Source organism: Drosophila bipectinata, chromosome 3R, assembly GCF_030179905.1.
Source record: "Drosophila bipectinata strain 14024-0381.07 chromosome 3R, DbipHiC1v2, whole genome shotgun sequence".
Classification (NCBI taxonomy): domain Eukaryota; kingdom Metazoa; phylum Arthropoda; class Insecta; order Diptera; family Drosophilidae; genus Drosophila; species Drosophila bipectinata.
In genome coordinates this window covers 1,870,753-1,894,393 of record NC_091739.1, presented here as the reverse complement: position 1 = coordinate 1,894,393, position 23,641 = coordinate 1,870,753, and the positions used below count along the sequence as shown (strand labels likewise).

At 46.4% G+C, this 23,641-nt stretch overlaps 4 protein-coding genes across 7 annotated transcripts in view; 2 read left to right on the top strand and 2 right to left on the bottom strand.

Moving 5' to 3' along the window:
- Window positions 1-23,641, bottom strand: part of SNF4Agamma (SNF4/AMP-activated protein kinase gamma subunit) — a 59,724-nt gene that overhangs the window by 34,251 nt on the left and 1,832 nt on the right. Inside the window, exons 1-3 of one of the 4 annotated variants that reach the window (XM_070280776.1) lie at window positions 19,138-19,351; window positions 18,027-18,282; window positions 184-1,969 (exon numbers count right to left, since the gene is read on the bottom strand). In XM_070280776.1, coding sequence (XP_070136877.1) covers window positions 184-1,812 — 1,629 coding nt within the window. In that variant the 5' untranslated portion in view covers window positions 1,813-1,969; window positions 18,027-18,282; window positions 19,138-19,351. Of the gene's footprint in view, window positions 1-183; window positions 1,970-18,026; window positions 18,856-19,137; window positions 19,352-20,499; window positions 20,655-20,980; window positions 21,160-23,641 lie in introns of those variants that run through there. The other 3 variants (XM_017249354.3, XM_017249356.3, XM_017249353.3) reach the window with 3 other exon arrangements.
- Window positions 7,610-9,962, top strand: Snmp1 (Sensory neuron membrane protein 1). Its single transcript, XM_017249362.3, has 7 exons — window positions 7,610-7,793; window positions 7,848-8,005; window positions 8,064-8,211; window positions 8,497-8,751; window positions 8,811-9,320; window positions 9,374-9,552; window positions 9,614-9,962. Exons 1-7 carry the CDS (start codon window positions 7,683-7,685, stop codon window positions 9,867-9,869), a joined length of 1,617 nt encoding a protein of 538 aa, XP_017104851.1. The 5' UTR covers window positions 7,610-7,682; the 3' UTR covers window positions 9,870-9,962.
- LOC108130769 (carboxypeptidase N subunit 2) lies at window positions 10,307-12,186 on the bottom strand. The gene has a single exon (XM_017249363.3). The coding sequence runs from the start codon at window positions 11,661-11,663 to the stop codon at window positions 10,380-10,382; it is 1,284 nt and encodes a 427-aa protein (XP_017104852.2). The 5' UTR covers window positions 11,664-12,186; the 3' UTR covers window positions 10,307-10,379.
- On the top strand, window positions 14,955-16,750 carry cDIP (Common Dpr-interacting protein). Its single transcript, XM_017249361.3, has one exon. The coding sequence runs from the start codon at window positions 15,000-15,002 to the stop codon at window positions 16,650-16,652; it is 1,653 nt and encodes a 550-aa protein (XP_017104850.2). The 5' UTR covers window positions 14,955-14,999; the 3' UTR covers window positions 16,653-16,750.

Below are 23,641 nucleotides of genomic sequence, written 5' to 3'. Positions count from 1 at the left end.
GGACCAGTAAATTCCGGAGTGTACAGATCCGCGACAATGCTACGGAAGACTTGACGTGCTTCGACTTATTTTAGCTCTTTCTTGCTAAAAACCGAGTAAACAGCGCCATCTCTTCAGTCATTGTCCTCAGAATCGGTGCCACTTTAGACCAGATTCGACCCCCTCCTAAGTACTTCAACTTACATCATCCGACACTGAAACCGAGACGGATCCGGAGTTCGTCAGCTGCCGGGAGGGACTCGTGGTGGAGGCTCCGCTCTCGTTCCTCAGCAGCCGCGGCATGGTGGAGGCCCCGCCCAGGGACACGGGCCGCTGCGATTGCGCCTGGGGCTGGGGCTGGGATGCCAGTGGCACAGATTGCCCGTCCTGGCGCCGTATCCAGATCTCGTCCAGCTCGCGTTCGCTGGGAGTGCGCGGCTTGCTGGCCAAGCTTTTTGTATCACAAGTGAGGCTTTGGTGGTTGCTGCTGCTGGCCAGTCCCGCCACGTTCAGGGCCACGTTGCTCTGGGCCGGGGTGCGGATCTCGACCAGCGACGGCTCGAAGAACTGCTTGGAGAGGTGAGGGGCGGCGGTGGGGAAGCGGTTGGAGCCGTACCGCTGCGAGAAGAGGCCCTGCACCGAGGAGTACCCGCCGAAGCTGGACGGGAAGCTGATGGTGTGGGCGTTGGAGCTGGCCCTCAGCTGGCTGAGCTTCTGGGCCTCTGTCCGCAGCTCGGGCGTCTCCTGGGCGAGGGTCACCTTGAACTTGCCCTTGATGATCAGCGGTGGTTCGGAGGGCAGGGGCAGGGGTGAAACGGGTTCGGACACTGGCGTTACTGGTGTCTTGGGGGGAAGAGGCTCGACCGGCTTAGGGGGCGGCGGTGGTGCTGCGAGTGCAGGTGTTGGCTCCTGGGTGTGCAGCAGCTCCTTCAGGGCCTTCGGAAGGATGGTGGCTGGGATCGGGGGAGGCGGCGGCGGCGGTGGCGGAGGCGCCTGGCTCTCCTCAATGTTCCTGGTGTTGATCCTGTCGATTTTGTGCATGAACTGCTGCCGAAGGCGCTCCAGGTCCTTGAACCGCTCCTTGGAGGCCTCGTCCTGCGGCGTTGGCGGTCGCGGAGGCGCCTTGGAAGCCCGCTCCGCCTTCGGCGCATCGCTGGGAGAACTCCCGCCAGCTGTCTGTTGGGTCTCCCCGTCCTCGTCGTCCTCCTCCTTGCACTGTGACAAGCGACGCCTCTCGATGAAGGGAGCCAGCAGGTATCCGGGCCTCTGGTGGGCCGAGTAGAGGTCAGCCTTGGCGAACTTGCCGCTCAGAGTCAAGCCCAGACTGTGCTGCACCTCGTCCCCGTCCGCGTCTTCGTCATCCTCGGGGTCGTCCTCGTCGTCGCTGCTGCTGCCACTGCTGCTGTGGAAGTCGAAGGAGTTCGAACGCGGCAGGCACTTCAGCATCTCGGAGTCGATGTGCAGCGTCCCGGGCAAGCCCCGCAGACGCTCCTCCCGCTGCTCCCTCAGCTGGCCCAGACTGCCGGTGGAGGCGGAGTCCGGGATGTGCTCGTTGGCACTGGCCTCCGAGTCCGTTTCGTAGCCGTCCAGGACGCCTTGCTCCAGGTCGTCCATGGTGGACTCGAAGGCGCACTCGAAGCTGTCTTCGTTGGGGGGGTACGGCTGGAAGGAGCTGGACGCCCGGGATTCCGGCTTGTCCTGCTCCCTGGCCGCCCTGGGATCCTTGTTCTCATTTTGGTGCACCATGGCTGCGCCTTCTACTTCTTCTGCCGCAGCGCTGGCCGACGGCTGCTGCTTCACGTGCTCCTCGATGAAGTCGCAGTTCGTGGCCATTGGTGTGTTTGGGGTTATCTTTGGGTTACTGCTTCTGTAGCTTCTCTTCACTCGTTCGATTGGATATCGCTCTCTCACTCTCGCGGCGCTAGCAGAGATACTTTCTTTTGAACGACATTGATGCCGCCTTTGGGTGTCTTTCGGTATCTCTGGGTACCTGAAAGAAGAGTTCTTATATCAATCGACTGGCCACAGCGGGTGGAGGCCTTCGCAGATCCCTGTTGTGTTGGTATGAGCTGTCGCTTCGAGAGATCTTTCTTCCGATTCGGCAAACAATCCCCCGGCTCGAGAGGTGAAGGTCGTTGGGTTCGATCGCCCCCTCCCGAAAACCCGAAAAGCAAAAGCTAATTTTGTTGTTTACGCTTCGTCGTCGTAGAAGAAAGAAAACCAAGCAAGTAAGGCGAACAATCTTTGGGTGGAGGGACTGGACGGGAAACAGTGTTCAACATATGGCAACTGATGGACTGACATGTCCAGATTTGGCTTCGCAGAATAGACTGCCAGTTGAATTTTTCAGAAATGAGAAGCAAACTCAAGCAGAAATGGAATTCGCTTTTGGATAATAAACCCAAATAAGTGGCAGCACTCTTCGATATACCTTTTTGGCCAGAAAATAATTGAAAAGCGCTCCATGAATCATTTTGCAGCGACACCTCATAGATCCACTACTGCCGGCGAGCACAATTAAACTTGATCGCTTTACACACCCTCCGGGAGCAACAAGTGGCATGAAACTGAATCCGGGTGAGCTCGAGCCCAGCCCACCCCTGCTGCACACGAGCTACCCCATCAAAGGCAGACCGCAACTTGTGTAATCGAGCATATGGCGTCGAGAATACGCATCTAATAGACTTCCACCGCAAATTAAAGGCAATTAGCCACGAGAGTATGCTAATGCTGGAGCTCATTTTGCGGTCTTCCGACGGATGACGCAGATGGGTGTCGCCGCAGTGACTCACAAGCTGGAATCCCTCCCGAGCGCATCCCAGAAAGAGACTCAGATTCGGTTCGGGGGAATTTCAGCAGGCGAGACTTTTCGCGCTAACTGCAACCGGCCACGATGCAGGCACGCTGACTCAATGCCGAGCGACTGCAGGTTGTCGTATCTGATGGATACACAACCGTGCAATTAGCCAAGCCGCTCTTGCATAACTCGGGCGGCTGACACAGATCATTGGCAGTCAGCTGATGCCCGCCCGCTTGTATCTATTAATTATTAGCTGAAGCCTGGCATTTGTATCTATTTTCTGTATCTGCATCTGTATCTGTATCTGTGCCGGGCTTCCGTGCATCTTTCTACTTGCCAGACATTGAGGCGCCGGGTGCTGGTTCGATGAAGCTGCTTCGCTGTAACTAGACCCTGTTCTAATGCAAGTAGACTCCACCAGAAGTAGTCCCTCCCGAGATCAGACACGACTACGTGACTTCCATCCGCATTTTCCGACTTCCACTGCCGTTCCTAAGGTCGTTTCGGGACTTTGTTTTCAAACAGCCAGTCGGCCAGTGCAAATAGCAATCAAACGTTGAACTCTCGTCACGTAATCGAAATTATTGTTTAATTGAAGAAACCGCACAGCCAAGCCAGCGCCTGAGTTTGCAAATAAAACGGAAAACAAAAGCCAGCAGAGGCAGCAAAAAGTATCTCGGGCAGCAAGAGCATATCGGCCTCAAAGCGACGTCAGCGCCAAACGACAATAATTAAGGCAAAACAAAGGCCGAAATGGCATTCAAACAATTTTCTGTTTCGTTTAGGCTTGAAGTGTGGCACGGGTGGCGAGTAAATGCATGTGCGGAGACCCCCTGTGGCTGGGTGCAGTCGCGAGGGGTCGCCCAGTTCCAAGTGACATAAGCGGGTTGGGAGATTACGACTGGGCCATAAATTATCCCAAGCTGAATATCAATGGGTGTTGTAACAACGAGTAGTGTGCACTGCGGCAGGGAGATGCTTTTTGTCGAGCTGGAAGTGTTTTAGCTATTAAAGGAGCTCCAAAGGCAACCAATATCCCCCGCATCGCCTCCAACTACTGGGCACCAGTGCGAAACTACAAATATGCTAAATGCCTCTGCTTCGGTGGCTTTGGCTCTTGATATCAAGTTGGTGCACAAACAAGCCTATGAATATGCACTTGCCAGCTGAATAATGCACAGCGAGTGGGCGGTAATTGCTGTTAAGTGATGTAGGATTGCCAGCTGGCCAAGACACTGCTCTTCTCGGGCTTGTGGGCTTGCGGGCTTGTGCAACCAGTGCTCACGTGATCCCCATGATGGATGCGTCACTCCGCCCGACACCCGATGGCTGATAGCGCAAATGTCACTGGCTCTGGACTCCAACAAAGCGATTCATTAGAGCTGTCGGCCGGCGAACAATTGACATTCCAATCGAGGCGGCGGAGGGGCGAGGCATTTAGAAAGCTAGCCCGCAAGGCTGAGCAACCACTTCCTAGCCGCGATAAGAGCTGGCGGTCACTCAGGAATTAGCAGCGCACTGCCACTTCGCGTGGGTGGAGTGGGAGGTCGTGGGATTCCTCAGAGGGATGCTAATTGGCGTACTCCGATGCTTTCAAGTTGCCGCAGCATCCCAGCGCGCCTGCCCCTGCTGATTATTCATTTCAATAGAGAGTTAGCTCGGACCCTGATGCAATGATTACCCATTACCATTATTTATTGTCCAAAGGCTTGAGTTTAAGTACTGAGACCCGATTCGTTGTCATTAATGTTCGAAGCACTCGCAAATGCAGTTCTCCGTGAGAACAACTATTTTAGTTGCAGCCATCTGACAGCTTAATTTCATAATTAATCAACCGGAGCGGGAAACCTTATGACAACTATAAACCCCAAGCAGTTGAGGGTTATTACTGCGTTCCCCAGCGATAAGCGGAGTTGTCGTGGGACGCGCCTTTAATGACGACTATTACCGACTCCGAATAGTGAAACAAAATAGTCCGAGAGATAAGATCGAAAACAGTTTATGGCGAGCAGTGATTTGTTCCAAAAACAAACCACCCAGAAGGTAAACATGCAGTTCGCGAAGAATGTGCCAGCGAAACAGATTCCGATGCAAACACTTCAGAGCGACTTGTTCAGCAGTAATTGGCTGCGATCGAATTGAGAATTTCCTCTTGCGCCTGATAGTGTTACTCAATGCCCAGCCCAAGCACTTGGTTTTCGTTCCCATTTCCCATGGCTCAGCAGAAAAGCGAAGAAAAGCCGGGGCCCACACAGAGTCGTATCCGAACTGGTAGAACAGACTCGGTGCTGTTGCCAAGCGCACTCCATTTGCGCTTTTCAACCTCACCCGACTCCACTCGGCTCGTTTTCTGTGTCAGCTTGCAGGGGCCCTGTCTGGCTGGCCGTCTTTCTAAAAAGGTTCCACCATCTCTACGGCAATCTGTACCAAGCAGCCCCCAGCCCCAGCCCCCAGACCCCAGCCCAGTCGACGTCAGCGTCACGTGTTTGGTTTTTGCGACTGGCTGAGTTGTTTTCTCTGTTTACGATGTGTTGGTTTGCTTTTTTGCTTGCCATTGGCGTTCATTATGTTTTGCGTTCGTCTTTGGTTTCGGTTTCAGTTTCAGTTTCGATTTCTGTTTATGTCAACAGACGGCTGGGAGCGGAGGGGCGTGGCAGGCCGGTCAAGGTGGAGAGCATCCCATGCGGTGTACTCGTACTGACTAATTACAGATTGCTTCAAAAGTGGGCGAAAATTCTACTTCTTGAAGGTCAGAATCAGGTACTAATATTGAACGCAATTTGGAGTTGAGATTTTGTAAAGCCCTATAGGAAACTCGCTTAAAATGTAGAATACAAACGGGTGGCATCTGAAGTATAATGCATTATTAAGGACCCTAATAGGGATTATGGGAAAATCCCTTCACAGAAGGTGTGGCTTGTGGACGGGTTTCCCATTTAAATTAAAACTTTCTAATGTAATTGCAACAATTATAGAAACACCAATGCCAAAGAAAGGTCGGCAGAGCTAATAATGGAATATAGGCCAGGTGTCGGGCAGGCCGTTTAGTAATTCAATTGCAGATATCCAGACAAGAGGAGAAAAGTAGAAAACAGTCGCCTGTAATCTGTTTTAAGGAGCATATCAGCATTCATGACAAATATTATTTGTTCCAGTAGAAGCCTCTTTTAAAAGGGTAATGGCATGCCGACCTTGAACAAATATTTTCTAATTTCGCTTCTAAAGACATTGTAAGATCCTTCCTAGAAACAATGTGCTCGTGTTTAATCGACACGCACAAATAATTAAAAGATGATATCTCAATTCTTTCAATTCTAAGAATAAGGGACCGTAAATAATGATTATTGTTATGATTTTTATTTTAGAAATCACAAAATAATGATTATTCTATGATCGAAAAATAAAAATCATGTATAATCAATATTTTTGATTTTTATTTTTTTTTCGATGAAAAAAATATCACCCAATTCGTGATTTCGCACTGTGTGTTTGATATAATTGACTCTTGACTGCATTTCTCCTTAGACCACATATACAGGTACCATTTAGTACCATGATTTCTTCACTAACAACCTTCCGCACCACTAAAAGTTAAGAATCTAAAGCTTCTATAAATCTCTATGATTTCTAGAATGAATTTTTCTAAAGAAGATTTTTTAGTTCTTATTGAAATTAGTAGAGCATTACAGTAATTTAAGATTTTTATTTTTAATTAATTAGGAAAAAGTCATGGCCATCTACAAAAATTATAATGATTTTCTGAACCTAGCTTTCAAAGAGAGTTGTTTTTAACGTGGAAGTTGTCCAAATGTGTAGTCTTCAAAACAAATCCTTGCCGAATAAGCTATTTTAATTGAAAAGTCAAACTCTGAAGCTTTAGGATCAAATATCTTTTAATGTAAAAAATCTTCATGTTCGGTTTTTTCCAATATTTAATGGTACGGAAGGCTGTTTGTGAAAAAATCATGGTACTAGTCGAATATCAAGAATATTGAATACACAACGCGAATTTTTGAGCGAAAAAAAATCAAAAATTCTGATTATTTCCGATATACATACATATGTATTTTTTCGCTCAGAGAATAATGATTATTTTGTGATTTTTAAAATAAAACTCTATAAACCTGCTATATACATACATATATATTGGAATACAAATAAAAGGTATTATATAGCTTTTGCCTCTTAAAAGGTACTTCAATTTTATATTTTATTTCGAATTTTGAAATAAAAATCAAGACTGACTTTTCAGTTTATCCAATTTCGAGAAGTAGAGACTACAAACTTTTGAGCTTTTTCGGGTTTGAGCTCCCTTGGTGGCACTCTGAAAGGACATACACATTTTTTCAACAGCTCCGAAAATGTTCATCGGATTTAGATTAAAATTTTCAAAGAACGAAGAATAATAATTATATAATATACAACAAATTTCACATTTTTTGAAATCCCAACTGCGTGTAAGGCCCCAATCCATATTGACAAGAACGGGTTTATCATTTCAAAGAGTACAAGTCGATAGATAGGCTACAGATCATCCAGATCTGGATCTGGATGAGGCCAGTTAAACCGCATTGGCGGACCGACCACGGCCGAATCTGCGTGGAGCTCTGGAGTGGGCGAAATAATTTCTAATTCGCAAATGTATGCAATTATTGATTTTATAAGTAGTGCCGGCTTCTACGATTGTTTCGCAATGCCGCTCCCGCCCCATCACCCCAGTTCCCAGTGCGAGCTCCGCGCCCCATCCCACCGCCCACCTCCCACCATGAGCGGAAATAATGGCACGTATGCCCAGCCGACCGGAGGGAATCCGCACTCCGATATCTAGAGAATTCAGTTGCGCGGCGACTGCGAACGGATCTGGTTTCTGCTGACAGGAGAATAGGAAAAGTCTCTGAGAGAGATGAACGTACATCGCACGAAGCTACTGGGCGCCTCGGCGGGCGTCTTCCTGTTCGCCATCATCTACGGCTGGGTCATCTTCCCCAAGATACTCCGGTTCATGATATCGAAGGTGTGAGGTCCACCCTGTCAATCGAAGCACATTAATGAGAACTCTTAACCCCAGCAAGTGACCCTGAAGCCAGGCACGGACATCAGGGAGCTATGGTCCAACACCCCCTTTCCCCTGCACTTTTACATCTACGTGTTCAACGTCACTAACCCCGAGGAGGTCACCGCAGGGGGCAAGCCGCGGCTCCAGGAAGTGGGTCCCTTTGTCTTCGAGTGGGTCGCGAAGTGGCTTGAGTGTGTTCGGTATTCATGGGCTCTTCCCCTTTTCCAGTGAGTGGAAGGACAAGTACGACCTGGAAGACGACGTCCTGGAGGACACGGTCAGCTTCACGATGAGGAACACCTTCATTTTCAACCGAAAGGAAACCCTGCCACTAACTGGCGAGGAGGAGCTCATCATCCCGCACCCCATAATGCAGGTGAGGCGTTTTGCTTACAGATTTGACTTTAATCGGATTGGAGAGGATACTCGCCGCAATGAAGCCATTAGGTATGCAGCCAGCGATGGGAAGTATCAATTTTGGTTGCCTTTAAGGCGCCAGCTAATGGCCACGTGTCCATTGTTAGCCATGTGAATTATGCAAATCACCTTCCCAGCCCCGAAGCGCAATCGCGCATCAGCTTGGCGGCTTTTGATTCGCAAATTAGTCAAGCTATCAGTGGAAGATCCCCGAAACTCTCACACTTTTCGTATCAATTCGCAGCCCGGCGGCATCATGGTCCAGAGGGAAAAGGCTGCCATGATGGAGCTGGCGGCGAAGGGCCTCTCCATTGTCTTTCCCGACGCCAAGGCCTTCATAAAGGGCCGGTTTATGGACATCTTCTTCCGCGGCATGGACATCGACTGCTCCTCGGACGAGTTTTCCGCCAAGGCCTTGTGCTCCGTGTTCTACACGGGGGAGGTTAAGCAGGCCAAGCAGGTCAACCAGACCCACTTTCTCTTCTCGTTCCTGGGCCAGGTGAGGGCTAACTGCACATCCTGATTAAGCACCATCTTGAACCCCTATTCCGGTCGAAGGCCAACCACTCGGATGCCGGGCGCTTCACAGTCTGCCGTGGCGTGAAAAACAACAAGAAACTGGGAATGGTGGTCAAGTTCGCCGACGAGCCGGAGCTCTCCATCTGGCCGGATGGCGGGGAGTGCAACAACTTCGTGGGCACCGACTCCACGGTCTTTCCGCCGGGCCTCAAGAAGGAGGAGGGGTTGTGGGCGTTCACGCCGGACCTCTGCCGCTCCCTGGGGGCCTTCTACCAGCGCAAGTCTTCGTACCACGGCATGCCATCCATGAGGTACAGCCTCGACCTGGGCGATGCCCGTGCGGACGAGAGCTTGCACTGCTTCTGCGACGACCCCGAGGACCTGGACACCTGCCCGCCCAAGGGCACCATGAACCTGGCTCCGTGCGTCAACGGTCCTCTCATCGCCTCCATGCCGCACTTCTACAATGCCGACCCCAAGCTCGTGGCTGACGTGGAGGGACTCAACCCGAACGAGAAGGATCACGCCGTCTACATCGACTTCGAGCTGGTAAGGTGGACTTGTGCCATCTAGGGTTTTAGGATTTCATGCTTTTGTTGCAGATGTCGGGCACGCCCTTCCAGGCGGCCAAGCGCTTGCAGTTCAACCTGGACATGGAGCCGGTAGAGGGCATCGAGGCCATGAGGAACCTGCCGAAGCTCATACTGCCCCTGTTCTGGGTGGAGGAAGGGGTGCACCTGAACAAGACCTTCACCAACATGGTCAAATACACTTTATTCCTGTGAGTACTGCCAGCCCTCGAAGACGCGTTTCCTCCATCGGCCTCTCAATCTCCTTTCCAGGGGCCTGAAGATCAACTCCGGCCTGCGCTGGCTCCTGATCATGCTGTCCTTTGTGGGCCTGACGTCCGCCGGCTTTCTCTTCTACCAGAACTCCGACAGCCTGGACATCACGCTGCCCCCCAAGATCATCAAGGAGACCAACAACAAGGTGGCCGACGCTAGCAAGCCCAACGAACCGCCTAACTTTGCGGCGAACATCTCTATTCCGGGCACCAACCCGCCCAACGCCAAGAGTGAAAAGCGAGATCGCTACTAGAGAACTACTGGCATCCAGATCCCCCCACCGTAGTCTTAGTTCGATGCACCTGTAAAGAGTCCAGCTCAGCGCTAATAAAATGAGACGGAATTAGTCGATTCGTTTGGCAGAAACAGGTCCGGTGGCCAACCGAGCGGTGGCTAATCGATGATCGCAGGTCTCAGACCGCAGATCGATGGCAGCGCTCAGATCCAAGTGACAAGAGTGGACGCTCCACTGACCCCGATCAGCGGCGATCGAGCCGCCAGCCAAGTTAGAGATCAGCCATCGCATGACTCTGGGAATTGACAAATTGTTTTTTAACAATGCACTTGCAGTCGCACAGCGAAACAACTGCCAGGACGGGTTTTAAATAAAACGCAAATTCGCTACACTTCATAAATTATTTGCGAATAAAAAATGACCTCCCAAAACACATTAATTGGCGCCAATTGTTTTAAACGATCCTGTTTATTTTTAAACCTAAAACTTAACAATTTAGAGAGCCTTTTGTCAAACACCCATTCGAAGTTATACTCCACACCTCAGAGGTTTTCTCGGGTCCCCCACTACCCGGTCCTCCACAATGGTCGTGTCCCTCGGCAAGTCCACAAACTCCAAGAGCTCTGCCAGCTGGCCGCAGTTGACCTCCGCGTGGTCCACAAAGAAGTCAGCGTCCAGGTCCTTGATGAAAACCTCCTTGCCTTTGTCGTGGCTGATTTCCAGGTAATTGAGGTTCTTCAGTTCGGGCAGCATGTCCATGCTTTCCAAAGTCTTGTTGTCATACGTGAAGCTCAAGCGCTCCAGCTCCCTGGAAGCCGTAATTTGTGGCAAGTCCGAGAGGTTCTCGATCCCCGTCACATCTAGATCGACCAAGTTCTTAGACCTGGACAGAAAGTCGAGGCGAGTGAGGTTGGTGTTGGCCAAGTAGAGCTGCTCCAAGTGTTCTGGCTGCGATACTCTAAGCTCTTTCAGACTCGGGTTGTCCTCCAGCTGGACACTGATGGCTCTTCCCCTTAGAGCAACGGACTCCAGCCCACAATTCGTGGCATGTAGCTGGTCGATGTCAGCGGATAGTTGCAGTCTCCTGAGGCCAAAGTTTCCGGACAGAGACAGCTTTTGTATCGAAACGATCATGTTCGAGGCGAATCTTTCCAGGTGATTACTCTTGGCTGAGAATTCCGTCAAATGCTTCCGCTGATCCCGGAAGAGGTCGCTTGGCAGCTCCCTCAACCGGTTGCCATCCAGGTTCACAAACTTAAGGGACATCAATTGCGAAAATATGACGGGGGAAATGGTTTTGATGTTGTTGCTGGACAGGTTGATCTTCTGGAGCTTCTTGAGAGGCAGAAATAGCCTCGTCGGTAGGTCTTCCATTTGATTGTCCGACAGGTTGAGTTCCTCCAGTTCAGTTGCCAGCTCGAAAGCATTGTCTTCCAAACCTTTTATCAAATTCCCACCCAGGTTGAGCCTCCTCAGGTTTCGGGAGCCTTCAAAACACCGTCTTTCTATTCCCTGTACTTTGCATTCCAGAACGTCTAGCTCCACGAGTTGGGGCAGGTTGCGGAACACATTCCTGGGGAGGTTTGCCAAGTGGCTGCTGTGCAAAATGAGAGAATCGTGGACCTCTAGGCGCTTCGAAGCCTCCTTGGTGAACCGGGCCACTTCCAAGGTGTCGGGGAAGTCCAGGCCCAGGCAAATGTTCTGCCGACAGTCCAGACTCTTTACTGCCACTTCCTCCAGCTGACGAGACTCGCACGCTCCGAAAACAAAGACGACTATCAGAAGATAGTTTGGACAGTTTAGCGACAGCATCTCGGCAGAAGAAGACTGAGCATGGACTGGCCTGGCGGCGCTTTTTAACGCCAAACCAGAACACGACCTTCAACAGAAACCCTATATACAGCCAAACTGGTCTGAAGCGTTTGTTTTGTTTGCATCTGGTGTGGTTTGTTGTTGCCTCTTGAACTTGATCCACCAACCGATCGCACCCGTTTCGCTTTCGGGCCCATAAAACTTTATGATAACTCTCAATGAATATTCGCAGCGTTGCTTCCAATACTTGTTGTTTGCGTTTTTGGCTGGGCTGCGTCCGATAGCCTGATAGCCGGCCCATAAGCACGTTCTCTCCATTCTCAGCTGAAAAACAACTCTCGCCTCTGCCTGATGTTTGTATAGTTTATGGCATCTGGTGTATCAGCTGAAAACCACCCAGTTTCTTGATGGGGACTACGTAACGTCTGGCCGGTGCCCGATAATAGAGACCTTTCTTTTAAAGACAATAGGCTGTGTTCTCTGTTTTTTTTTTAGATATTCATTGACAATAAACATAACCATTCAAGCAAAGGAGGTTTCCCTCATTTCTAATTTAAACATGTCTGATTAACGTTCAGACATATAATAGCTATGTACTTTTAATTGCAAAAAAAGGATTGACTCATTAGTTTAAGTGAAACTATAGCGTTATATGCGTATATATTGCGCAACTTTGGGCCCACGCGTTTTATAACAATTTGCCTATAAAGTCTCCAGTTGGGTAAAAAGCGACATACGATACTTTAATCCGTACGTGAAGAGTCCCAAAGGGATTCAAAACGCTTTCCTTCAGATTAAAGTTAAACTCAACGCAGATATGGGTTCTCTCAAAATGTCAAACGTTTGTGTTCGATATCTCTTCAACACTACTCATTATCACTGCTCATTATTGATCTGTTCATTAAACTAATTTAAAAAATTAAACACGCATAAAAGCGTTTTAAATTATTTCTAATTAAAACGGAAAGGAAACAAAATGTCACCTATAGATATAATCTATATATAGATATTTTATATACAGATATTTTATTTTTGTTTTATTAGAGTCCCTGATTTTAACCAGTTTTGAAGTTTTGCATTTTTCAATACAATTTATTTCATATATATTTTATTTTATATCCCAAATATTGGATATAGTGGCTGTTCCTTTGATTTCACTATCAAATTAATTTCTCAAAATAAAAAATTTGGGAAAATCCCAGGCTTTAACATCCTTAGAGTTGGTTTAAGTGGTTTTAATTTTCTCTAAGAACTAGGAAAACATCGCAATCAAAAAGCGAATGCATACCTTTATCAATACATCCCAAAATTAAGAAGTTATAGCTTGAAGTTATTCCCTAATCTCTGAGATACTTTTGCGAATAACAGAATAATAGTACCTGATTAACAGACCCTACCAGAAACGATCATTGCATAAGAAGCTTCGTCATCGACCTGAGAACATCTTGATCGCAGTACTCGCTTTTGATATTTTAATACCTGCCGGCCGACTGGTCGATAAAATCATTGAAATATTAGCGAGCGCCATAAACTAGAGGCGCCATACAAAGTCGCCCGCAATTGAGACACCAGATTTGACGACCAGCACGTCAGCGTGAACGACGTGCCGGGATAGTATTCACATTGTGAGTGGCTGTGTGGAATTTATTCGCCGCATTTGTTTACCCAGCAGACCCATCGGGGAAATTTGATTTGAACAAAGTGTACAAAGCCTGAGGACCGGGGATGCTGGTAGTTCCCGCTCCTTGGCTTCTGAGTATGCAAAGTAATTGCGGCAAATTGAATTGAACAAAGGGGGCTCGGGCACGGGAACAGACGACAAAATTGATCGCTAAACGAAGTCATGCCGTTCCAATTGAGGCAACAGCCGCGCAGCACAAACAACACCCCTGGCCACAGCCACAGCCACAGCCGGGCCCTGTCGCCGATTACTTAAAGTCCATTGGCTCATAATTAGCTCAATGCAAATAGGCAGGTCAATTGCGGTGCCCGAGTGCGGGGAGACCCGTCTCAGTGTTTGCCCAGCCTGAGCCGCCGATCGGAAAACAAATTCTATAATTTCAACAAGCGCATAAATTTGTTTGCTCGCAAATTAATAAAGCTTTGCCTCGACAATCTCTTCGCCCCACTCGCTAAGCCGCAAATAACAAATCGGACGACTCAGGAGCAGGTTGGACGTGTTCCCCCGGCGCGTTCGATAATTTCAATAAATTGTTATAATTTTTATATTTTTCCACTGACGACAGCCCTGAGCTAGTGTGCCGTGTGTGAAGATGCGCAAGAGGCGGCACATTCTTGTAAGCTTTTATTTATAAACAAATACTGCCACAGGGCGTGAGCATGGTGCGGGGCGGAAATAGAAATCCCCTTATCGAGTCGCCAGTCGAATGCCCTCCAAAACCACGTCGGAAAGACTGCTGGGGACGAGACTGCTTCGCTGATAATTGTGAATCACTCGGGAGCAGCAATCAGCCAATTTTATTTTCAAACAGAAATATGTCCCACGCGCTTCGGAAAGACGTTTACGAGCAGCAGAATCTGGAGGAGGAAAGTGAAATAAAACACATTCTTGGGATTACTTGCGCAGCTCTTGTTCCGCTTAATTGGAAGAAAGCCCACGGGGAAACACCCTAACCCGCATTGGATGGCCAAGACCAGCCGAGTGTCTGGCCCTTTGGCCACTATCGGCTGCCATAGATTTCCAGCTGTTGTCCAGGTAAGTCCCCAAGTACACGCTCCCTGATAAGAGAACACGGCCGGCAGATATGGTACAATGTTTTGTTCGAGTGCCATGGGCTTACGCGCAGATCGTGAATGGAGGCACCGGAGCGAGAACTCTGTCCAGCGGTGCAAGGTAATTAAGAATAATAAATGGAAAATCGCGCACAAATGTCAAAATAATGATGACAACAATATGAATCAGATAGAACTGCTCGCACAGTGAACTCTTTGATTCAGAAAGAGTATAGTATTTCAAAATCCCAATAGTTATATGAAAGTATTTGGAATACATCTAATCTCACACACCTACTCTGTCTTCATTAATTTGGAGTGTAAATAGTTTTAATTTTTACTAAAATTGAGATTAAAAATATAAAAAAATATTTTAACTTCAGTACCCACATCCAGCCCCAATGTTTCAAGACCTACTGTATACTTTGATGCGAACAGCGATTATTTCGTTTTTTGCAAATCAAAACACCATGAATAGAATGGAAATTATATAGAAAAAACGCCATTATTTGAGCAATATGGGAGAGGCTTATCTGGCCAGCGTTTGGCGGTCACTGTTTCGAGATCAGTTGCAGGTCGATCGCTAGACGCGGAGCACGCTCGATGTACGTCCGGATTTGTTTGCTGGCCGCTTTGGCGGCCATCGCCGCCAGCCAGGATGCTAGCAGGAAGTTCCCCAAGGAGGTGGTGCGGATTTCCAGTCTGGAGGACTACTGTCGGACCGAGGGCGAGGTAGTCCGCTGCAGTGGCTTCAACTTCGACAAGGAGGAGCAGAAGGCGACCTTCGACCTGCAAACCGAGGTGAGGATTGCCGCCGACGGCAACACCTACGAAGTTGGCGAGGAGCAGTCCGCCCGGACAATCGTCTTCGAGAACTGCACCTTCGTTAACTTCCCGCTGAGGCTGTTCTACACCCTGGAAGTCAGCGAGCTGGACATACGTGGCTGCGGCATACGCCACGTGTACTGGGAGAACTTCTCCAATGGCGCCGAGAAGCTTGTGATTCTGCTGCTCGCCGACAACGAGATCCGCGAGCTCCCCAGCAAAACCTTCAGCGGGGCCAACAACTTGCAGTTCCTGTTCCTCAACAGGAACAAGCTCAGCACGCTCCACATAGACACCTTCGAGGATCTGCATGAGCTGCAGCACCTGGACCTATCCGAAAACGAGCTGGAGGACCTGCCCCCTGACGTCTTCTCCGAGCTGAAGAACCTGCAGCGGGTGCTCCTAGCCGACAACCTCCTGACCATTATAGCCGGCGACTTGTTTGCCCACAACCCGCGACTCTTCTCCGTCACCCTGCAGCGGAACCGACTGGAGGAGCTGGAGGAGTACGCCTTCCGGCCGAAGGGCGTGGGAAAGGAGATAGCAGAGCACCAGGTGCACTCCATAGATCTGTCGCATAATCCCCAGCTGAAAGTGCTGCTGCTGAACCTGAATGTCAGCCACCTGTACGCCAGCAACTGCTCGCTGGACCGCGTCAACCTGTACGGCTCGGTGACGATCGTCGATCTGAGCTTCAATCGCATTCGAGAGCTCTACTTCCCCGCCTCGGACAAGCTGGAGCACCTCGCACTGCGCAACAACTCCCTGGAGCAGCTGGCCTCCCTCAGCCGACTGCCGAGGCTTCGCCACCTGGACGTGGCCGATAACCCGGAGCTGGGGCGCCTTCCCGAGGACTGGCAGACGCCCCAAATGGAGATGCTGGTGCTGCGCAACACGGGACAGGAGGAGCTGCCCCTCAAGGCCATTGAGGGAATGCCCAACCTGAAAAAGCTGGACGTGTCCGGAAACAAAATCACAGACCTAGATCCCTCGTCCTTTCCACTCCTCTCGCAGCTGACCCACTTCTACATTCAGAAGAACAACTGGAACTGCTTTAGCCTGAGAATGGTCTTGGACGTACTCATTCGGCCCAACGGAATCACCTACTCCGTCGACATTCACGACCCCGATTTTCCAGGGGAGTACTTCCACGGCATCGCCTGCATGTACCGCTTGGCGCAGAAGGAGTCTTTAGAGTCGAGTTCCGGGGAGAGATCACCGGAAACCTTTGAGTTCTGGGAGAAACAGAATAGTTACCAAGGCCCTTCGAGCGAAGTGGAGGAACTCCGAAGGGAATTCAAGGCAATCGTGCAGCACTTTGACCAAAAATTCGATCACCTTTTCGGCGAGCTAAGCCGCCTGAACGAGCAGATGGAGTCCATCGAGAGGCTGAACCGAACTGTCTGGGGTCAAGTCACCTTGTCGGTCTAGTCACTGGACTAGACAACCATTTAATGTTTAATTGTTGTTGATTTGAACTGGTATGGAGTTTACTTTTCAATTAAAAGTTTTCCGAGTTTCAAATGAAAGCTTATTGGATGGAAAATGCTTTTACGAACTTGGTTTGAGGGTTTCCAGCTGAGCTTGGTGGGGTTTATGTAAAAGAGTTGAGTGAATCTCAAACTCATGCAACTCCCGTCACTGGATTCCACCATATGGTATGTACTGGGTCTGTGCTTCGGGCTCACGTAACAAAATATTTACGCAAAAATATTGATTTTCTGGCGAAGCTATGTCGCCGCTCTGGTGTTCTTCCGAAAAGATACTGAAAGGGGTTCATTCAACCCAGTTGAACAAGCAAACAGGCAGTAAAGTGGGAATATCGGGCAGCCTGGGATGCTCTATGCTAAGATTTTTCTAAGTACAGTGAGTAACAAGCAATGAATTGGATTTACCTAAAAACCATCTCTATTAGTTTTCCGGTTATTATTTGGGCCTTATTCATTCGATTCGTTAGCCCACAGTATATGGCTAGCTAATTGCAAAGATAAACGAACAGTTTCGGTTTCAAGGAAGCCACTTGGAAAGAAAGGGATCCCACCGCAGCACCGAACCACTGAACCACACCCCCTGATCGCTGGGCTGGCTTCTGATGCCCAGTATACGATGTATCGTGTGCATGTGATTTTGAATATGCACCCAGATATCCGCTGTGTATAACCGCACGAATATTGAATAATATTTGTGTGTACGAAGGAATTGCAATTTCTGTTTAACGGTAATTGGCCACAACTCGTGCCGATCGGCCGCAACTGTAAATAAATAATATATCCATAGTGCCTGCTAGCTTCTAGCTTCTAGCTTCTAGCTGGGGTTTTTTCAGCACATACACCCCGACCAAAGTTCGATTTGACGAGCTGTTAACTTTTCTGGCGATCTCCTCAGAATTCTGGGAATCCAATTGACAAGTGTTTCCCTAATTAGCTCATATTGAGGAGATAGTGGCAGATTAGATATGTATATATGTATGGTTCCTGATCCTGTCACATTTGTAGAACACCACACAAATATGGTTCAAGTCTAAAATAAGTATGGAATGACTTTTATGATATCTAGTTTGTGTTTATAAAAAGATTTTATAAAAAGACCCCACGAATCACTGAAACGACCCCCTTTCGGGTGTTTTTCCAACGGCCCCTGGCAAGGGGAATTTCCCACCCACTCGAGGCCTTAGTCACAGCCAACCGAACAAAATGGAAAGCAGGGAAAATCAAACGTCACGCGCTCATATCAACACAAAAGAAATAAAGGCGGAAAATAAATCATATTAGGCAATTAAACAAAAGGGGGGACAGCAGTACGAACCTTCCAGTTAATCGGCGACTCGGTGATGTGGTTTCGAGGCAATTGCAGAGGCGATCGTTGCTGATTTCGATTTGCAATTAATTCGCTTGTTTAAAATTTAATTTAGCCTTAGCTCCGATGTGACACTCACACACTTATACACATACACTAGGGCACTCACACTGAGACACACAACAAAAGGAAAACTTGGAGTCGACACTTTTGTGTCGCTGACTTTTGTAAACAATTTCGCGATTAGGCATCTAACAGCGCTGCGCTACAATAAAATAGTAAATAATACGAAACGGACATTAATTCCTTGTTTTCGTTATATAAAGATTAGAGCGAAATTATAATAACTTTTTCGCTGGACGTGATGGGATGTTCGAACACTCGAAGGTGTTGACTTTTCAGATTAGATTATTTTATTTTCAGCACACTCATTTCACTGATGTTGCGCGCGTTGCCCAACTAATTATCAGCCATTTTGTTCAACACCAAATAAATCACAAGCACGCAGCAGCAACAACAAGAACAACAGCATCGAGACTATCCAAATGAACCGATTTTAATAAAAACAAAAGAATGCGAAAATAGCTCATGCGCGGGCTTCCACTTTGGACTCGACTTTCCAATTGGAACACGCACTGAAACCGATCGGAAAAAGCCAGAGCCGCACGCAGAGCCGCAGAGGATGTTGATTCGATTTTCAGTCTAATAGAGAACCATTACAAGAACAACGAGAAAGCCAAACGGAGCAAATACAAGTATTTGTCCGTGGAAAATTTCCAAACTATTTTTCTGTTTCTTCCAGCAGGCGACGCCATGTGTGTTTGTGTATGCGTAACAGCTGATCGCGGACTATTGATTTTTTTTTTTTTTTTTTTTTTTTTGACGAACCCGACTGGAAGGTTTTTGTTTTTTACAAGACTGGCGAATAGTTAGAAATAGAGTTGACAGACACTTGCAGGAATATAGATTAAAAACCAATGGAATCTGGGCTGGGTGGGTGGTGAATATGGGTGTTGCTGTGTTTTTGTAGCCGTTGCAATTGCAATTTACTTGGGTCGTTCGCGCACAATTAAAAGCTCTGTACGCAGCTTATCACAAAATAATATTTTAAAGCACACACTCGTATCCGATTTGCAAGCTAAATCCGTATCCAGCTATTTGTTGTTGCTCTCAACGCTGTGTCGCTGGCACAATTCCACGCACCGATCGCGATAAAATGGCTGGAGGTTTTCTTTATCTCGCTTCTCGGTGGCAATCACATGCGAAAAACTTGTTAAAACGAAGAGACGGCAACAACAAAAAACCGACAAAAACAATCCGACAACCAGAGTGAGAATTAGGGTTGTCAAATTATCAATATATCGATATTTCTTGTATGAAACGATATATTTAAAACCATATGTGTTTTTTTTCTTCAATATCGGAGAAATATGATACAACATGTTGCAACCAAAGTAGGGATGTTTAAAAAGTACTTTCTTATCGAAATATCGAATAGGAAAATTAAGGTTGAAACGCATTTTCAGATATTTTTTGTTTGGCCACACTAAGACCCTCAACCACTTCTTACACTAAATTATAAAATATAAATTTATATATATATAATTATAAAATATAAATTCCTGGTGTCCATTCCCACCAGATGTTCCATAAGTTTAAGATTAAACAAGCATTTATTTTTAAAAATGTTTAAATAAAAAACTTAGTGGATTATTCACCTACTTTTCAAAACAAAATACTATCGATATAATTTTCTTCAATGCAGCCCTAGTTTTATTTGGAAACCAGTGTTGCGATATATCCCACTGAAAGGACCAGATCAACTGATTCACCCTATGCATATCATCACTAAAACTCTTTTATATGCTCTCAAAGAGCACGAGGTATAAATTCCAGGTCTCTTTTATGTTTTTATGTTTAAAACGACTAGAAATTTGATTTTTTGTATCATTCGGCGAACACACATCACTTTTTATTTTCATTAATCACCCTGTGGACTTCAAATGTTAGCGGGAAAACCATCGCACCTTTCAACACTGATTCCCTAATTCAAAATTTAAATTTGAATCGGTGGCGTCACAATTGTTTGCATTTAATTTTAATATTTAAAAACAATTTTGACAAAAAGAGACTATGTAAACAACCGATTAATCTTTTAAAAATTTAAACTTTCATTGGAAATAAATATTTACCTCCGGAAAAAAAACTAAAACTTACTTTTACTTTTGAAACGCATCAAAATGAGAATAATTTGCCTTGGCATGCTATTAATGCCATTCACATACATATTTGCCAGTACATACCAAACTCTTTTAAAACTTCAGAAATAAAATCAATAAAAATGGCGCATTGCATTGGGACCACCCTTGGAAGACGCCACCAGAAACAGCAAAAGTGGTAGGAACCGAAAAGGACTCCCTTTACCATCATCGCTCACCCGCCAACTCCGCTTTCACACGCCGACCGGATTCTATTCACTCACCTGCTCAATGTCGAAGTCCCATTCGGGGGAAGGCGAGCGAGCTGTTCGGCCTCCGGGCGGCGGAGTGCCCAGGGCGGGAGACCCGGCTTGCGGCTCTTCGGGTATCACGGCGAAGCGGCCTCGCTGCAGAATGGGAGAAATGGCGCCGTAATTAGCTGCAACAGAGGCAAGGAGAGGTCAACAATTAGCACTAGACACAACAAAAAAGTGAAAACAATTGTAGAATGTGAATTACTAAAGTTTTGCCTTAATATTAATTTAGCCGAAAATAAAATGCATTGTATACGTATTCGCGCGATATTCGAGAAGTAAAACAGTATATAGATTCAATATAAGCAAGTATAATTCTTATCAAGATCAAACATTTGTATATACAAAATATTCGAATTAAAGGTTCCTTATCGAGTAAAATAACATTTACTAATTTTTATAGTTGAATTCAAATTTTAAAATAAAAATTAATTTTTACTTAAGCACTTACATGTCGGCATCAGGCGAAATCGACCCAGCGTTGTCTCCGGCGGACCCTGCGGCGTCGACGAGGTGACACGAAAGCGACCGCGGCGGGCGGCGGCTACATCCTCGTAGTTGCCACCCCCACCCGCCCCTCCAACACTGCTGTGCATGCTGTGGCTGCTTCGACTCGCGCTTGAACACAAACTGCAATTCGAGTGGAAAAGGGGGAAAACAACAGGGTAGTTATTCAAAATCAATATAGCGGTCAGATTTGGTCGGAGAGTGTGTTTTACGAGCAAAGTGCACGCTAATTTTCATAGCTTCGAGGAAGCTTTTCTGTGCTGTGACCTGCGGAAACTCAGAATTGAAAATTTTGAAAAGTGCACCGAAAACTGCGACGAGAAAATTCTTCAAAAGGGGGCACCCAAGTCATTCAACTGCGAAAGCGACAGAGAGGAAATAACGACAACAGGCCTTCCCAGAGAAAGAGAGCAAGGTTGAATGGCTGTCTTCGCGCCACGCGACAACGCGGCGTATGTGTGATATGTTCTTTGATTGCCTTTTGACAAATTGAAACGCTGGCCAGGCATTTAAAATTTCCGTTCGCCTTTGTTATGGCTTCCTCGATTCAGCTCGTGACGCTTTTTATTAGTTTACTTGCATGACACAGATTTCTTTCACTAATTTATATATATCAAACAAAACAAATTAATTCTGCCGTCATGGCTGGGAACTTCAACGCTTATTGTACTATGTGTCACTTCATATATTTAACAATTCTTGGTTCGTTATTCTAGAGAAGAACTCTAAGGTCTAAGAAAGATTTTCTATTATTCAACGTCACTGGTTCAAAAAATTGGCCACATATTCATCCTACATACAATCCCTTTTAGTTTTTTTTAGAATGGATTGCTTTGTTTACGTAAACTGGGCGCAGAGTAGAAATTACAACAACTGATCACTATTATCACCCTACGAACGTATTTACCTCAATCAATTTAGTATTTATTTTTAATAATTTATTTCATATTTGTTTATTTCTATATATTATATATTATTGTTTATTATATATTTTTAAGTTTCCAACATAATTTTCACTTAAGATTTTCCCAATACTGAGACAATAATTCTGGCTTAACACAAAGATTTTGCATTTCCTTAATGGAGTATGCTGTTTCTGGAGATTTCTGGACACTTCTGGTGAAATTTCCACCGAATTCTTTTTCGCTTTAGCGGCAAAATCGAAATACGTTTGCATAACACGCACAACCAAACATGCGAACACTATACATATAAATCACTCATACGCCGCGTATACGAGTTATGGGTCAGATATTGTCACATCCATGGGACTGCGTGCCGTCGTTGCTCTGCGAATTGTTTAATTGTATTGATTTTTTTGTCGATGCTCCGGTTACTGTTTCACTCCTGGATGCCCGACCAATTAACACGAAACACTAAAAACACTGCTATAAAAAAAGCACACATTGAGCGCGCAGCAAAAACTCTTTGACTGAGCAATTCGATAATAAAAACAAAAATGAGACAAATAAACTGACGGCGGGAGAGAAAGAGCGGTCCTGCTGCTGTGGAATTCGCGTTTGTTTTATGCAACTGCCAAAAATGAAATTGGTGGGCCAAGTCGAGGCGAATCAAGTCCGAAAACGAAAACGAAACGCGGCCAAAATGCATGCAGCACCAAAATAAACCCAACCCGAAACCAAGGCGAGAAACGAGTGGCCAAAATGCAATCGCTAATTGGCAAAGAGAGCGAGCGGCGTAGTGAGAGATTTGCATTTGGTGCACACGGAGAAAAAGTTGTACAAGAAAATAAATGTCATTCTTTTATAAATTAAAAACCAATTTTCGGCAGACAAGAGGAAGCTTTTATATTAGTTTTAATTCTTAATATAGTATTGTGCACATTAACAATTTGTATTCTGTGCATATTTTGTTCTGTGCCATCGAGTTCATGTACTTTTTGAAAGCGACGAAAACATGGTCGCATGTGCATTTTTATTTCAAAGAGAGAGCGAGCTGCATTATATTTAATTCATAAAAGCCCAGAAGAGAGAAAAGTCGTGAGCGCCAAGAGAATGCAAAGAGAGTTGGGACGCTGCGACTTTCGAATTGCCCATAGAACGGGCCAGAAATTGCGTATACGCCGTGGGAGAAGCTTTTCCAACAGCTGTTTGGCAAACACGTGAACGCATCGCCCACCAAACAGGGGGCGGGGCGAAGGGATGTTTCGCATTATTGTTAATTGGAAGCAGATGCATATTTAAAGAGCAGAGAATAAGGACAGTTTAAAGGATGGTGGGAAACCACACTAGGTCTATGGAACATATGAGTGAGTCACCTCTTTATGTCGTACCAATATTACTTTCGTGCTGTGAGGAAATATTTCTACGAGCTGCTTTTAGCAAGGAATAAGCATTGCTATTAATATTTATTATTTATGCAGTAAACATATAATATCCTTTATCCTAAATATAATATAAATTATATAAATTAGACATTTTTAATGGCTAAAAAAAAATGTTTCACAAAAAATCGCAAACATAAGTTGGATTTAAAAAACAGACTTTATTCTCTGTGCAACAAACCTAAACATAGACCGCCCATCCATCATTATTTTCTTCAGCTCATATCCTAACAATTTTCACGTTTCGCTTGGCGAAGAATT

Excerpts from the sequence above, each read along its gene's own strand:
- Snmp1 (XM_017249362.3), top strand. The coding sequence starts at position 7,683 with ATGAACGTACATCGCACGAAGCTACTGGGCGCCTCGGCGGGCGTCTTC. Across the intron at positions 8,006-8,063 it reads GTGGGTCCCTTTGTCTTCGA|TGAGTGGAAGGACAAGTACG; the intron begins GTGGGTCGCGAA and ends CCCCTTTTCCAG. Across the intron at positions 8,752-8,810 it reads TCTTCTCGTTCCTGGGCCAG|GCCAACCACTCGGATGCCGG; the intron begins GTGAGGGCTAAC and ends TTCCGGTCGAAG.
- LOC108130769 (XM_017249363.3), bottom strand. The coding sequence starts at position 11,663 with ATGCTGTCGCTAAACTGTCCAAACTATCTTCTGATAGTCGTCTTTGTT.
- cDIP (XM_017249361.3), top strand. The coding sequence starts at position 15,000 with ATGTACGTCCGGATTTGTTTGCTGGCCGCTTTGGCGGCCATCGCCGCC.